At 35.7% G+C, this 14288-nt stretch overlaps 1 protein-coding gene across 4 annotated transcripts in view; it reads right to left on the reverse strand.

The window, feature by feature from the left end:
* The window catches only part of MEIS1 (Meis homeobox 1), a 176784-nt gene that overhangs the window by 120899 nt on the left and 41597 nt on the right, over positions 1-14288 (reverse strand). For 2 of the 4 annotated variants that reach the window (XM_070956510.1, XM_070956524.1), the window contains exon 7: positions 12851-12962. In XM_070956510.1, coding sequence (XP_070812611.1) covers positions 12851-12962 — 112 coding nt within the window. Of the gene's footprint in view, positions 1-12850; positions 12966-14288 lie in introns of all 4 variants that reach the window. The other 2 variants (XM_070956507.1, XM_070956517.1) reach the window with 1 other exon arrangement.

The raw sequence follows: 14288 nt of genomic DNA on the forward strand, positions 1-14288 counted from the left end.
TTTGACCAAGGGGTTGTAAGAAAGCATAAATGGTTCATTTTTTCTCATCCCTAAATTTTTTCCCACATGAATTAAACTGGGAGATAAATGTACATTTTACCAGTAACTAGTTCTTTAAGTGGCACTTAAAAGTAGGTGGTGCACCTTCATAAAACTAAGGATAAATTTTCTAGAGTTATAGAAAGCTTTCGGAGAGAAGCTGGCCCCTCATAGGCATGCTTCTCAGCATGGTCCTGATTTTCTCCTGTAGCAGCACAGGAAAACATGGATATGTAGTATAAGAATTCAGATTTTGTAGAATGAAAAATGAATGGCTTGTGTGAATACACAGATTGTAACTGAAAGGATCAGTTACAAATATGCAGCATTGTCTTTCTTCTTCATTGCTTCTGTGCATGAGCCATTTCAGTTTATTGGTTGAGACAGCAGACTAGAAACTAGAAGACTATGAGTTCTAGTCCTGCATTAGGCATGGAAGCCAGCTAAGTGACTTTGGGCCAGAATGTTATGTATGTTTGCCATGTTGAGTTACTTATAAAGAAGAGCAAGGACATAGGATAAGTCATTCAAAGAAATATAAGCCAGACAGGACTACCATCAAGACAGGTTTAAAAGTGAGCAATCAAACTGCATAAGGAACTAAAATGATTTCGAAACCAGAACTGAAAGAACAAAGCACTAGATGTGCAACTTAAATATGTTCAAGTTTTGCATACAAAATGCTTTCTACAAGTGTGAAAAAAGACTACGGTGAATAATTTACTTTGGATTTATAAACAGAGTGGCTACTAGGAAGAGTCTCAAAGAAGAGCCTAAGTTTTCTGATTTCAGAACTAATCAATGAATTTTTTTTAAAAAACCAACTGTAATGAACAAACTGCCTATGTCCACTTCAGAAAACATTGGAACATGGTATCCACTTCCTGGAATAAAAACAATGAGAATAAGGCTGAAACACTGCCACTACACCTATTTTATCTCCTCTGAAACTGCAAGAAGGGATGAAGTAGCACATCAGATGTATAACAATGATGTATGCTTGATTCATGCTGAAGGTGCATAAGAACCTTCCTCAAAGGAAAGATATACTACATTCTCTGGGACCTAGGCAGAAGGTGTGAGAAACCAGGGGTGCTTTACCCACCGCAGTGTGATTAGGATGCAAGGGTTCTGACTGGTAGAAAAATGTCAATCACTTTTATGGGCAATGAAATGGGACAGAAACATAGTGGTAAATAACCGTATGGAGTGAGCATAGAACATATTCTTAAAGAACACAGATGTCTAAATGCTGGAATTACCCATAGGTGGAAGATTTGCCTACCATGAAGCTACAGATATCCACTCATGAGACTTAATACTAGCAGGGAATCTGTCAGGTTACTTATCAAGTGATGTAGGGCAGTGGTGAAATCCAATTTTTTTTACTACCGGTTCTGTGGGTGTAGCTTGATGGGCATGGTGTGGCTTGATGGCCATGGCAGGGGAAGGATACTGCAAAATCCCCATTCCCTCCCCACTCCTGGGAGAAGGATATTGCAACATCTTCATTCCCACCCTATTCTGGGGCCAGCCAGAGGTGGTATTTGCCGGTTCTCCGAACTACTCAAAATTTCTGCTACCGGTTCTCCAAACTACTCAAAATTTCCACTACCAGTTCTCCAGAACCTATCAGAACCTGCTGAATTTCACCCCTGATGTAGGGCCATCAGCAACAATTCCAGAGTCACAGTATGAGACTTTGAAATTAAGTTTCTCCCCTGTTATATTGAATACTGATATAGAACTATGAAATGATGTCTAGGCTATGTAATTCCAAAATAACTTTTCAAACTCTTTCAGACCTTTGAAAATAGTGAATAATTCAAAATAAATAATCTTATCTCATCGACTTGCAATGATAACATGCATTCCCATCTCACTGTTAATGAAAAAGATATAACCCTTGATTGTAAGGGAAAGATTACCATAAAGAAGTCATGCTTCCAGTACCTGTTTCTCTTAAGTCTCACCAAGGAGGTATACAATTTTTGCAAACACTTGACACAGTGGCAAGGTAATCCCTCAGATTCAGAATTAATGAACAACACTATTCTTTTCTGTACCAGAAAATACTGGGCTAAAACCTCTGATTGTGGACTAAAGAAACACTTGTTCTACTACATCTTTTTGAGCTTGTTCCAGAGTATAGCAAAATAAGACAATAGAGAATGAAGACAGAAGACAGTAAGGGTAAAATCCAGCCACATATCCTATCAGAAAGATTGAAATAATCTCGTTTGACGTTATCACTTCCCATACAAAAAAATAAAATGGAAAACGACAAGGGAACGAGTAAATAAAAGGCACCATCATTAGCTAACACCTAGATTATTTTTTTTCTTTTAATTGGGCCATTATTTTTACAGAATAGAAGGGGTTCCTGTAATGTAGAGAGACCCAGGCTGGGACCTAGGACAAAGGCTGATTCAGTTGGAATGACTGTCAATACAGCACTATCCTGATTCTATCTTCAGTAGTCTTCCATTTTTAGACTCTAAAGTATTGTCTGCCTTTGTGCTCAACAGTTATCCTGGGGCAAGTCTGTTGATCATAATCAGGCATATTTCCTATGGCAGCCTCTGCTTTTCTATGCAGTCTTGCACTCTTTTTCTTAAGTGTATGAAGTTATCTTTTTAAAAAATCTTGTCACATGTATGTAAACAAGGAGGTGGGGTTTTTTTTCCTTAATGATTTGCTGATAAACAGCAAAACACACTTCATGCTTTAAAATGCAGAGGGAGGAGGTAGCCATGTTTCTTGCAATTTCTATGTACAGATGCTGGCTGTTGCTTGGGCAAAACATATTCTAAGATGTGAAAAAGCCATTTAATTCTGTAATCCTCCTCTTGAACTCAACACACATTCTCAAGACACTTTAAATATAAAGAGCATAGAGATGGCTTTTTTCCAAGTATCCTTTGATAGTTCAAAAAGAAGAGTGTTTGGAGAATGGACTTCACAATTTGGGTAACAAAATAGCTTCAAGTGGATATAGAACTGATCATTTTATGCCAACTTGCAAAAGAAAGAGGATAATATCTGGACTGAGATACCAAGGCTTTCTGAAAGAGAAATGGAGACGATAATTGTGTTATGAGCTCTTAAAGTTGAGAATAGAATAGAATAGAATTCTTTATTGGCCAAGTGTGATTGGACACACAAGGAATTTGTCTTGGTGCATACGTTCTCGGTGTACATAAAAGAAAAGATACATTTGTCAAGAATCATAAGGTACAACACTTAATGATAGTCATAGGGAAACAGTCAATATAAATCTTAAGGATACCAGCAACAAGGTTACAGACATACAGTCATAAGTGGGAGGAGATGGGTGATAGGAATGATGAGACGATTAATAGTAATGCAGATTTAAGCTCAGAGATTCCTAAAAAAAAATAATACTCAGTTTCAAGGAGATTAAGAGTAGCATCAACATGAAGTACTCATACCTTTATCTTTGAAAACCAAAGGTCTTCTGATCTCTCTGTCAGAGACAAGAGTCCAACAATTAATATTCCTCATGAGTGTTCTGTGGGAAAGATTAAACTCTTTGTGGAAGGAGGTTTCCTACTGAAGGTTCACTAGATAAAACTAAGTGGCTGATTCCCAAGAGTCTTCATGGTAACATCTCCTCATACCAAACCATAAAAGAATAAAAATGTTATTTTGTCTTTACCAGGATGTCTGCATAGACAAACTCAGAACAACATCTCTTTATTAGATTTTGCTGGAGGAAGAACAGTAGGCCCCGATTCCACAGGCTGTAATGGAACTGAAAACTCAATCAACCGCAAAGTGACCAGGGAGAACATCCCGAGTGGTTAGTATTGATGCTGGAATGGCTACAGTAAGGCTTCTGTTTGGCTTATAATATACCAAATATTATTTGGTAAATATTTGGCAATGAGGGCAGGTTTCTATATTCTGAATTAAATAAACAGAATGGTTGTCAAATGAGACACCTTACTATCTTATTTAGAGCATCTTCTCAATGGCATTCTGATTACCATAGGTCCATGGACTGAGCAGCAGAACCAAGTGCCATAACTTCAAACACAGTTTTGCAAATACAGACTGATGGAAAAACAAAAATATAGTACAAAGACAGAAGAATGCAAGAAAACTCATGAGGGCTGAAAATCATCTTCTGCTCTCAAATAAAGAACAATTTTTATCATTACCACAGCAATCTTTAAAGAAAAAATGAGAAACTGATGTTTCCAGTCCAATCTTCCATTCACTTAGCAATGTTACTGGGGTATAATTTCCATGTTCCTTGAGCACAGGCCATGCTTGTTGGCCTTTTGTATGAGTAAAAGTTCTTTACCTGAATTTGTCAATGACAATTCAGTCAATATCTGAAGAATCAATATTATTTCCAATTAATATGCATCACTTTTTAAAACAAAATGTTGATCACAATAGCATATTCAATGGCTACATAGATAAGTCGAAGGTTATTGCAACTTACTCCAATTAGTTATTTGAATGTCCTACTAAGTTCTGAGAGATTTATGCATATGCCGGCTGACGACCCCCAGGAGGAGAGCCTTCTCTGTGGTGGCACCTACCCTATGGAACAATCTACCCCCAGAGATACGAGTGATCTCCGACCTTCGGATTTTTCGTCGGGCCCTAAAAACTCATTTTTTCCAGTTAGCCGGTCTGTCTTGATTTTAGGGTTAGTTTTTAAAATTTTAATATTGATTTTAATTGACAAGTTTTAAATTATGGGCCAAATTATAAATTATTTTAACTTTATTTTTAAACTGTGATGTTTTGTATAGATGTTTTTATCTTGGCTGTTCACCGCCCTGAGTCCGAAAGGAGAAGGGCGGTATAGAAATTTGAATAAATAAAATAAATAAATAAATAAATAAATAATTGAAAAGTTTTTTTCCTGCTGTTTACGATGATTTACTTTGAATGTTTACTTTTTTTCAGTTCTAGAAATTTATTCTGATACCCGTGAGATGTTAGCAATATTGGTATACTGATTTTTTAAAAATGTAATCAGTCACCTGAAAAATCAGAAAAGACATCATGCATTTAACGATCATTTTTTACATATCGGCCTTAGATACTTATATACCTGAGAGGAAAAGAAAAGAAGGGGAAAAGAGAAGAGGGATAGGATGTCAGCAAAAATTGTTTGTTGTATTTACATCCCACTATTCCTCCAAATAGCTCAAGGGTATGTATTCAGTCAGCTCTGTCCCATTTTATCCTCCTAGGTACTCTTTTATGTGGGTGACTCTTAAGAAATTTGCTATAGCTCCAAGGTCAGTAAAGTCAAATGTTCACTCAACTTCCTAATTCAGAAAGTAGGCTACACTTAAGGAATATCCTAAATGCATCTCTCTGTGTGTGTGCCTGTGCAGGCATGCATGAATTACAGAGAGAGCCTGAAGAATACAAATATGTGTAGTCAGAATTACTGTTTTTCTCCCCACAATAATCTATGGCTTTTGATTATCAGTTCTTCTCTACAGGTAATTCCTCTGATTGATCTAAATCCAGATCTTTTTTCCTTATACTGGAATCTTTCCTATCATAGCAGCCATATTTATTTACGGGTTGTCTTCGTTTAGCAACTGGGAGTGGCAATTCAGTCATTAAGCAAAGTGAAACTGCAACCATGCTTATGTTCTTACTGTGGGTTTCATTTGCTTTATAGGCCTGTGAGGGTCATAAATGCAGGGATTGGTTGCAAAGTTACTTTTCAATACCATCATAACTGTGAACAGTTGTTGTAGTGTATGAGGCAATCACTAAATGAGGACTACCGTGCCTGTATTTACTATTTCTTTTTAGATCATATAGAGTTTGTAAAGACTGGCTTGGAAAAAGAAAGTTCTTTAACAATCCTGATAAGCCATGTGAGATAATAGAAAGGTGAAGTTTTATTGTAGATGAATTAGTTTATGACTATCCTATCCATAGCAATTGAGATTCCGGTTCAGTTACGGTGGTGTGCAAATCAAACAAATGAAATAAATAATTGAACAAAGAGGAACAAAATTAGTGAGTATTTAGTATTATACATTTGAAAAGGTTAAGATAAGCCATTCTGAAGTATGAGAAAAGCATTTTATTTCTAAATGTGAATAATAATGATATCCCTGTGGCAAATAAGATACTGGAAACACACACTAAAATAATTAATGTTGAATATTTAGTTTAATTCTAAACAAATAGACACGACAATATACAGCATAAGATACATAATATGTAAGCATCTAGGGTGTAAAATCACAAAGAAATGTAGCAGTTGATAAATTATACATTAACAGTGATAAATGATTTTAATAGGGTTAAAAATACAATTTTTTAATTGCTCTTCCACAAACAATAACCCTCTTTTACAGCTTAATTTTGAAAAGCAATTAATTTTTATGTAAATGAAATTTGGGAAGAAATATTAGGTTACCAATCAAACTTATTTTTTCCAAGTATCTTAAAGTACAAAAGTAAATTATGGGTAGTTCATGAAATCGTTTCCCTCCCAAACCATAACCCCACTCCAATACTTCTGGAGGGTTTCATAAACTGGAGAAATAAGAAATTAACACATCAGAACTCTGTTCTTTAGAAAGGCATCTCTGGACAACTTAGGCTGAGTTGAATTTTTATCAATACCCAAAGGTATGTTTTAAAGATAGAATTCTATTCAGAAATAAAATCTCAAGCTAAGGTAGTTGGAAGCAACTGGCATTACAGAACATATTCATAATCAGAAAGCCACCACCCCTTCCTAATGGATGCCTTGTCTTTTTCAATTGAGGGTCACATCTAGTCAAGCCAGTAGTATGATAATGGCATCAGGAAAGGTCAGTCAAAGACAAGCTGTAGCTCCCTCTCTGGCTGACCTTCGGAGCTTGTGACAAATTGCTATCAGTCAATGTCAGCTAATGACAGCAGCTCTTTGGCTAATCAATTGTTCTAGAAATGATCAAGAAAACTACTCACAGGAAAGCTCATTTTCACATCAATGCCTATGAAGTATGAAAAGCTCATTTTTTTTTAGTTTTTAATAAGCTCATAAGTAAAGCAGTTACTTGGTAACAGAGGTCACCTTATTGAAAAGACAGCACCTTTGTCTGCCTTTTACGTATCTTTTTATTACCATACTACAGTAAAAATATGCATGCTATTACAGTGCCAGAGGGCTACATAATAAAGTAGGTAACACATCATACATTTTGAAATAAATATGAGTATTTCTAAAGGTTCTCTGGATACAGGTTATTGGTCTTTCCAAATATTCTAACTATTAAGCAATAGTTTTATTAAAGAGATATCCAACTTTTAACTCTAGAGATCTATTTGTCCAAGTACACTTACTGGTATATCACTGTTTATATTTTAGTTTAAGGGTCTCCTATTTTTATTAGCTTGGTGGGAAACATATGTTCAAATTTGAAGAAATGATAACAGAAAATTGCAGCCATGACTTTTAACTTTTTCTTTGAAATCATACTTTTTCTATCTTACAATACACAACTGCTTGGGTTGACTTCTATACTATATAGAATATTCCCTACAGTATTCCCTAGCTATAGCTGATATTCTCTAACAAACTAGGCTCTACTTAAGGAAGTCCTTCCTATATTACTCATATGAATTGAACAAAACACTGAACAAAACTTACCACTATTTTTAGCCATCATTCTAAAGACCTTTTGATTTGCATTTACACATTAAATAATTACTTGAATAAAAATGCTGTTTTGATGTACTCTAAGGACTTGACAACTGTAGCCACAATTATGTTTTGCTTTCTTTGAAGAGTAGGAAGTCAAAATGCATTTAAGGGCATCACATTACAGGAGTCTCTCTTGAGAAATAGATATGTGGGAACAAATAATGTATCATTCAAATTCTTGAATTTGCAGAGTAGGAGAGTAACAAGGAAGGATTTAAGTGCAAGTTTTATCTATATATTTGAATCTTAACTATAAAATGTTACCTGAAAAAAAATTATTTAGGGAAAATTACAGAATGATGGCAGTTTCAGATTACATACTAAATCATGAACTGCCATGGCATTGCTCAAAATGAAAATATCTCAACCACTCTCAAGTTGTCCATATAGGAACAGACTATAAAAGAGTGAGGGAACACTTAAACTGTGCCATAATTGGAAGTATGTGAAAAATGAAGTGTCAGTTCGGTCAATAAAGGACAAAGGTCAAGGAGAACTGCTGCCCAAACTCTGTGCAAAATGTGCTCATTAAGACATCCAATCAGAGAGCTCTTTCCCACCTATCCCATTAGTCATCAGATATCTGACTGCTTCAGTTGCCTGGGTCTGGGCTGTTATTACTTTTCTTCTTCATGTAAAAAGGCGAGCTGATGTATAAATCGTTGCTCAGTCATCTGGAACATAATGTGTGCCCCTCCCTTCCCAGTTCATCTAGCTCTGTCTGCTTCGCAACCTCCAAACAACTGCCTTGAAATTCTCTTCAATAATAAATAGAATTGCCTTTTGCCAATAGGTTGCCAGAACTCTTCTACAAAAGCCAAGAAAACAATGCCAGTGCTGATACTTTTTCTCTAAGAAGAAACATTCATTTCCTTTTGCTTTAAAGAACAAGTTTGCATATCAAGGTCTGAGTCATGGACATTAGTAGCCCCATTTTTTTGGGGGGGGGGGAATGGGCATTAGACAAAGAAAGCTTAAGTTTTGGAATATTTATTTATTAAATTTATTTGTTGCCTATCTCATTTTGAAGCGACTTTTGAGTGTCTTACAACATTATATAAATACATAGAATATAAATAAATAGAAAATAATTTCAATGCCCAAGTAAGAATTTGATCCAGTTAAACACAGAGATTATTAAGCTATATGTTTAAGGCAGGGCATTGAATTTGCACTGAGAACTTTTACTCAATTGTATCTGAAACCAAGAAACAACACAAACAAGCTGAAACTCCTTGAAAACTTTCAAGTAGGTGAAAGAAGCAAAGCAAGAAAAAACAGTATTCTTACTCATTCATTCTAAATTTTCCCCTACATAAAGACAGACCTAAAACAGCAACTAAGCTGAATCAGGAACTCCCCTCTGACTGTGTCAGGTTTCTTTGGATTGAACTCCAAAAAGTAATTGGGGTGACTATCCCTCAAAAGCAATACTTCTCAAGTGAAGACAGATTTCCTAATGCTCAACATGGAAAAGAGTTGCAACCTTAAGTAGAGTGATCACAACAGTTTTGGCTATTGGTCCATGTGTTTTGTCTTTGAGGAATTATATGAGGGAAAAAATCTCTGGGCTGTTTTGGTTTTGAAACACTTGTGGAGCATTTACCCTGGATTTAAGCCCTGATGCCATCACAGATTATGTTCATTTAATTATGAGCTTGTGAAGTTCATTCCTGAATATAAAACAAGGTCATCCAAAGATCTGAAAGGATAGGAGAAGATTTAAAGAGATTCATCTCTTCCAAGGCCAGTTCCTTCCCTTTGACTTTTTTTTTTTTAACATCAGTTGGGTAAAAATGTAAAAAGGCCTTTGAGGAGAAAATTTAAATCCGAAGATAGATGTTTATGTAACCATATAACTCCTCTTTCCTTCCCTCTGTATCTTCATGTCATACCTCATTCTTTTCCAAAAAGTCCCCTTCTGGATCTAAACCAGATTTCTAAAATTGCATATTATCTCTTCCTCCATCATCATCATCATCATCATCATCATCATCATCATCAATTTCCAGCTTATTAAAAGTCAAGATCATAAAATGCCAAACATTTTTTCTCTAAAATCAACCCAGTGTAATTTATGCATGAAGGAAAATCTTTCTTTCGCCATAGTGACTAGGCAAACAATGAAGCTCTGCTCCACCATACAGTACAAAAAAAAAAAAAATACAGAAAGAATCATGCAGATTACTCCCCAATCACTGTCAAATCTTTTGCAGCAAAGTCCCCTTCCATAAAGTTTGCTTCCTACACGGTATTCTAGTATAGCACCCATCATCATAATTAAGTTTGCCCAACTGTGTTTTTTTTAATAATATTCTTTCTTTCTTTTTTAAAATACTAGATAATATTCAGACTTGCTTTGGAAAGCTAGACTTCTTTAACAAGGATTTTGCAGAGATTCTGACTCTGATTCTGTAGCTCATTACACCTTGCTCTTTGTAGCATGCACCTCATCACTGACTACCTTATTGAGATACCAGAAATAGCCAAGAAAATAAAGAAGTGAGTGTGCATAGTATTATCCAATGTACAATATAATTAGAGGTATCACCACACATCATTCTGAGTACAGCAAAATCTTTGTCAATTATCTTCTCTCAGCCCAGCCTACATCAGAAATTGTTGCTACAGGGGTAATTTTTCTACATTTCTCCTTGTGCTCCAAGCCAAATAGCAGGATATGAATGCAAATATAATAAAGGGGAAGGGGAAAGCATTTAGAGTGAGTGAGTGAATGAATGAATATAAAAATCCAAAGTATCCATTGCCTTAACAGGAACCACAAAAGTTATCTTCCTCTTTTTCCCATGAAAGACATTGGCGCATATACACCTATTATATTGACTGCTACTAGCAACAAATGGGATGAGGCTGCAGTTGGAAAAGTTATTCAAGGAATGAAGTTTTTCAAATGAAACAAATTTATTTGTACAAATGCAAACAGTATTTTAAAAATATTTTTTTTTAAAAGAAAATCAATTCATTTAATTTCTAGGGGTTCTTTTTATGGGTACTCCAATGATCCATATTTATTTCTTGATCAAATTAGATTCAAGAAACTTCAACCATTAATGGCAAGCCTATTCAGTTGAATATGATAGTAGCATGTGAAACACTAAGAAAAACTAAAATAATAATAATAAAAAGTTGCTGGAGCTGCAGTATGCATTACGGCATCTGCATCAAACCAATTCAAGCAAGTGGGTGTCGTACAAGTGTGCAAATGTGCAGAAAGAGTTACACATGGATTTTTCTTTTGTTTTGATACTTTGAAAGGCCTCACTAAAAGCAGTATTATTCTCACATTAAATCATTTAAGTATTTTTAGCAGCAAAAGTGAGCACACAGACATTGTACTGCACTCTTAAAGGAGAGTTCACTTCATAAAGATAAATTATGCAACAAGAAATTTAATGTTACAATTGGGATGAATTTGGAAAATATGCCAATTTTGCAGCAACACATATATGAAGAAATACTTAAAAGAAAAAAAAAGCCTCCTTAAATTTATGTTGCATATCATTTTCCAGTAAAGTCAGAGGTCAGGGGGTTACCCGTTTCTGCTTCAACTCTTCAACAATTTGCCCATTCTGGGGCCCAGTTTTTACTAGGCTTCACTTGTGATTAAGTCAGCAACTTTTTTTTTTTTTAAAAAAAACAACCTTAAAATTCCATATAAAGATATATGGCCTAAAAAGATGCAGTCTTGCATTTGGACAAAAAAAAATAGAATGCTATCTCAGTTTAAAAACTATTTTTTATTGAACATAAAACTTCGGTATTGTAGCAAATCTTTCCAATTTTTTAAAACAGTTAAATCACTGGCTGTCCAACAACATTTGAATGAAACAAGAACATAAAACTATATTTTAAAATGTATGAGCATTGTAGATTTAGAACCTTCTTCAGTAACAAAAAGAAAGTTCTTTTTTAGCTCAAATTGCATATAAATATCATGAAATCAATTGCAGTTGGATTTTGCATAAGTAAAAATGTACTTTTGGTTTGAGCAGTGGTTTTTTTTTTTTTAATAACCAATTATGCATAGGACGTACAACATCAAATACTTATAACAAAGATCTATCTCTTTCTCCTTCAATGAACCATTAGTTTGGCTCTGAAACAAAGTAATTGGCATTCTTGTAAAATAGGCAGAACATGGGAAGGGCCAAGAACAGTTACATATACCGTGGAATTTTAAAATTTCTCCATGCACTAAAAATTTAGATTAAAAAATTCTAATATTCCACTCTCCTTTTCTCTCTACTTAATCCTTTCTGTCAATTACTAAGATATAGAAACAAAAATGGACTCCAGGGGATGGTAGAGGACAGGAAGGCCTGGAGGAACATTGTCCATGGGGTCGTGATGGGTCAGACACAACTTCACGACTAACAACAAAAAGAAACAAAAATGGTGGATTCCTTTCCAGTCTGAACTGGGACCTCCATGGAACAACCATAGACAAAATACTGTGATATTTTTCCTCCCCAATCAAAGTAAAACATTGGTTGAGGTGGAGAGACATAGGAGAAATCAAAGGGTAAGTGTAGAAAGGTGACCCTAAATAGAAAAGGGAAAGAAGATTCCATTTTGCAAGTCTGAATTATTATAACATAGTGGTAGACTATGTTTTATGATTTAAAAGAAAACTATGCTGGGAATGTAATATACTTGCACATTATCTGCATCTTGTATGATGGCCCTCTTGTAATTTACTATCCATATAATTGAAAAGAAATCCTGTGTTCCTGAGATATCCAGGAACCAGATACAGGGATTCTTGCATTACCAATCAAAAGACACTCAGAGTTACAGATTTCATCTTTATCTCGTTAATAGAGATAGAGCAAGGCTGGTGGGCCCCTCCCTTAAAAAGATTTGCACAATTAAAAACCCATCTCAACACAACCCTGGTGGTGAAGGTCAGGTTGAACAGACTGTCAAGGACAGGCATTTACCCCTAGGAATTCAAGCAAAGCTTATTATATGTTTCCATATCATATTTAAATTACATTACAAAAACTATTTCTAAAACAGTGAAAGTATTGTGCTAGGGGGCTGGAACCCCCAAAACACCAAGATTCAGAATAAAATTCCTACCTTGTTCACTGCTGTTGTCCCCACTGTGTGATGTGTGGCCCCCACTGGAGGGCCCTGGCGTTCCCCCTGACCGTGTTGATGCTGTGTCATCATGGTCTCTATTCCAAGAAGGCTGCTGGATGGAAACCAAACGAATTATTAAAGAACAAGTGATATCCTTCACAGCACAGAAATATATATATATATTTCTTAGATAAGTTTCTGAAGATCTAAAAATATCATACTGTACTTTATACAGTATTGCCTATTTTAAAGAGAAATTACCTTAGATTGTTGGGAAAGGAGAAATCAATACATAACAGTTTGTATAATGCAATCTCATACAGCAAACACAGGAAAATGTAAAAATATCATTAGGAATCAGGTTTAGCATACTTAATACGTCTGCTGCATAGTGTATGGGAAATATGATCAAGCTTTAGAATAAAAAGTAAATTAGAGCAGTCATGGCTAACCTTTTCTGAACTGAATGCCCAAAGCACGCGTGCGTGTGTGCAGATGTGCACATGTGTGTGCCCAAACCCTCAAAATGCAATGTGCACATGGCCCTGTGCATGCATCCCAGCCCCCGCGCATATGTGCATGCCCTCCCCGCACATGCCCTCTTCACGCATGTGACTGCCCCCTGCATGCGCCCCCCCCATGCGTGCGTGGTAGAGATCCGAAGACCAGATGGCCAGTGGGAGGTGTGTGCGCATGCACAGTGGAGCTGAACTGGAGCAACGGCTCACATGCCCACAGAAAGGGCACTGCGTGTCACCTCTGGCACCCATGCCATAGGTTCATCATCACGGAATTAGAGCAACAATGCTTTTGTATGGAGTGTATATATTCAGCTCTATGTAGAACATTTTTGTAGTACTGAACAGAAAACAGATGTTGGTTCTTATCATTGAGCACACTGAAAATAACATTCAGATAGAAAAAAATTCTCTGTGCAATAAATTCTTAAGGAAAATAATCATGGCAACAATCCTCCCATCTTCCTTTATCTTCAGAATTTATTTTAATTAGCTTTTAGTACTAAGCTGTTAAACTACCAGTGACTCACTGGACATCTATATTTGTATCGAAGCAATATTGTGATATTGTCAACAGATAATTAGCGGATGGGGAAAATAAACAAGTCAACCACTATATTTCTATTACAACCAGAACTATTTTAATGACATTAACTACATTAAAATAATGATAACATAAACTTTAGACCATTGAGTCAAACAGAATTTAAATGGTAGAAGCACATATGACAAGGCTGTTCCCTTTTCCTATTTCCAAATCACTAATCAAAATCTGCTTTTGCACAATGGAAGAACTCAGATAAGGGTGAAACCACAGTCCTGCATTCTATTCTTTGTTATTTGAGGTTTGTCACTGACTAGTCTGATAGTGAATGTGGATTAACAGAGAGTTAAGTGTTTGGAGGGAAAGGAAATGA

This window comes from Pituophis catenifer, unplaced genomic scaffold, assembly GCF_029215685.1.
Source record: "Pituophis catenifer annectens isolate HBS135680 unplaced genomic scaffold, rPitCat1.0.hap2 SCAF_1, whole genome shotgun sequence".
Lineage (NCBI taxonomy): Eukaryota > Metazoa > Chordata > Lepidosauria > Squamata > Colubridae > Pituophis > Pituophis catenifer.